Source organism: Borostomias antarcticus, assembly GCF_949987555.1.
Source record: "Borostomias antarcticus genome assembly, chromosome: 13".
Taxonomy (NCBI): domain Eukaryota; kingdom Metazoa; phylum Chordata; class Actinopteri; order Stomiiformes; family Stomiidae; genus Borostomias; species Borostomias antarcticus.
In genome coordinates this window covers 6,100,569-6,103,068 of record NC_140246.1, presented here as the reverse complement: position 1 = coordinate 6,103,068, position 2,500 = coordinate 6,100,569, and the positions used below count along the sequence as shown (strand labels likewise).

Genomic DNA, 2,500 nt, shown 5'->3' with positions numbered 1-2,500 from the left:
TGTGTGTGTGTGTGTGTGTGTGTGTGTGGTCGTGTCCCTGACCACATCCCAGGTCCAACTCTTACTGAGGTGTGAAAGCTCAAATATAGCCGCCGACACGGGAACATCAGACCCTCTCGATCCCTCCAGCCCCTCCTGGCTCCACATTCCAGCGCCCGGCCGGAAAATACATCTGCTCCGAGAAATCAAACTAACTCGATCCAACCCCCGCCCCCCCCTCCTCCCCTCCCCTCTCATCCCACCCCACCAGCTGCATCTCCACACCATCTCCAACACCACCACACCTTCACACCATCTCCACACCACCACACCATCACCGTACGCTGACAGGTAGTCGCAGTCCAGCTGCACACATGACAAAATGGCATGCAAGTTTTAGAAAGAGACAACTGATTTGCCTTTGTTTGCACGCCAAGAGAGTGTGTTTGTTAGAGAGAGAGAGAGAGAGTTAGAGAGAGTGTGTGTTTGTTAGAGAGAGTGTGTGTGTGTGTGTTTGTTAGAGAGAGAGAGAGAGAGAGAGAGAGAGTGTGTGTGTATGTGTGTGTGTGTGTTTGCGCGCCAGACCAAAGTGGCTCGTAAACGGAACGCTCACAAAACCCACACTTATAAAACTGATGGTGCGTCTCATTGAATGACAACGGCTTTTAAAAACGAGTTGTGTTGTTTTCCTCTGCGGGGTAAAGGAACACGAGCCCCTCTTATTTCAAACATGATGGGGATCGAGTGAAAAATCTATCCACACATTCCATCAGTGTCTTTGGGTTTAAATCATAACTCTGAGCCTTAGAGAGAGAGAGAGAGAAAGAGAGAGAGAGAGAGAGAGAGAGAGAGAAAGAGAGAGAGAGAGAGAGAGAGAGAGAGAGAAAGAGAGAGAGAGAGAGAGAGAGACGGAGTGAGAGAGAGAGAGTGAGAGAGAGAGAAGGAAGGAAAGAGAGATAGAGAGAGAAGGAAGGAAAGATAAAGAGAGAAGGAAGGAGAGAGAAAGAGAGAGAGAGAAGGAAGGAAAGAGAAAGAGAGAAGGTAGGAAGAGAGAGAGAAGGAAGGAAAGAGATAGAGAAAGAGAGAGCTAGAGAGAGAGGGAAAGAGAGAGATCGAGAGAAAGGAATGAAAGAGAGATAGAGAGAGAGAGAGAGAGAGAGAAGAACGGAAAGAGAGATAGAAAGATAGAGAGTGAAAGAGAGGGAAGGAAAGAGATAGAGAGAGATAGAGAGTGAGAGAGAGAATGAAGGAGAGAGATAGAGAGAGATAGAGAGAGAGAGATAGAGAGAGAGAGAGAGATAGAGAGAGAGATAGAGGTAGAGAGAGAGAGATAGAGAGAGATAGAGAGGTAGAGAGAGGTAGAGAGAGGGAGATGCAGCACATCTGTCAGGGTGTGGGTCTGTGAGGGGCCCGGTGAGTCCTCCTGCCTGACAGGCGTGTTCCGGCCGGTAGGCGTCGGGCGGGGGGGCTGAGATCGGGCGCTGGGGGTTCTGAACCGGGCTGACCCCCCTGCGTAGCGCGTACCTGCACGAAGCCGCAGGTCACGTGTTCGCCGAACATGGGCAGGCTGGGCCGGCTCTCGCGGTACATGTGCAGAGTGTATATCGTCATGACGACGGGCTGCGGGGCGGCGGAGGCCTCGTCCGTCACCAGGATGTTGATTCTGCTGTTGCCCAGGCCGACCGGGTAGTTTGCCGTCCTGCGGAGGGAAAACAGAAGAGCTTCTCAGAAACGCAGGAGAGAAAGAGAGAGAGAGAGAGAGAGATAGAGAGAGAGAGAGGGAGAGAGAGATAGAGAGAGAGAGGGTGGGACAGAGAGAGAGAGAGAGAGAGAGAGAGAGAGAGGGGGAGGGAGAGAGAGAGGAGAGGGAGAGAGAGAGAGAGAGAGAGAGAGAGAGAGGGAGAGAGACAGAGAGAGATAGAGAGAGAGAGAGATGGAATACACATGATGGATAAGCAGCCTGGACACACACACACACACACCTACACAAGCACACACGCACACTTAGACACACAGGCACTCACACACACGGACATACCCACACGGACGCATATCACATTGGTGAGAAAGGGCAAGATAGATAGATACTTTAATAATCCCTTTGGGGGAAATGTGTGTGTGTGTGTGTGTGTGTGTGTGTGTGTGTGTGTGTGTGTGTGTGTGTGTGTGTGTGTGGGAGGAAGGTGCGAGAGGTCAATCTTCTGCCATCAGCGGTTTAATGGACCCTAATCACGGTTTGTCTGGAGCCAGTGGTGCTGACAACGGAGCAATTATCAAAACCACCTATTCTCTTACACACACACACACACACACACACACACACACACACACACACACACACACACACACACACACACACACACACACACACACACACACACACACACACACACACACACAGAAGTCCTCACCCCCCACCTTCTTTTAAGGGTTTTACATCAGAGGAGGTCATGGCGTGCATGTACTCAGAACTGCTGCTGACCTCAGCGAGCGCCATGGGGGTGAAAGGTCAGAGGGGGGG

At 51.3% G+C, this 2,500-nt stretch overlaps 1 protein-coding gene across 1 annotated transcript in view; it reads right to left on the bottom strand.

The window, feature by feature from the left end:
• The window catches only part of cped1 (cadherin-like and PC-esterase domain containing 1), a gene marked incomplete at both ends in the record, with an annotated part of 32,039 nt that overhangs the window by 29,148 nt on the left and 391 nt on the right, over positions 1–2,500 (bottom strand). Inside the window, one exon of the mRNA XM_084447720.1 lies at positions 1,504–1,678. Coding sequence (XP_084303846.1) covers positions 1,504–1,678 — 175 coding nt within the window. The remainder of the gene's footprint in view (positions 1–1,503; positions 1,679–2,500) is intronic.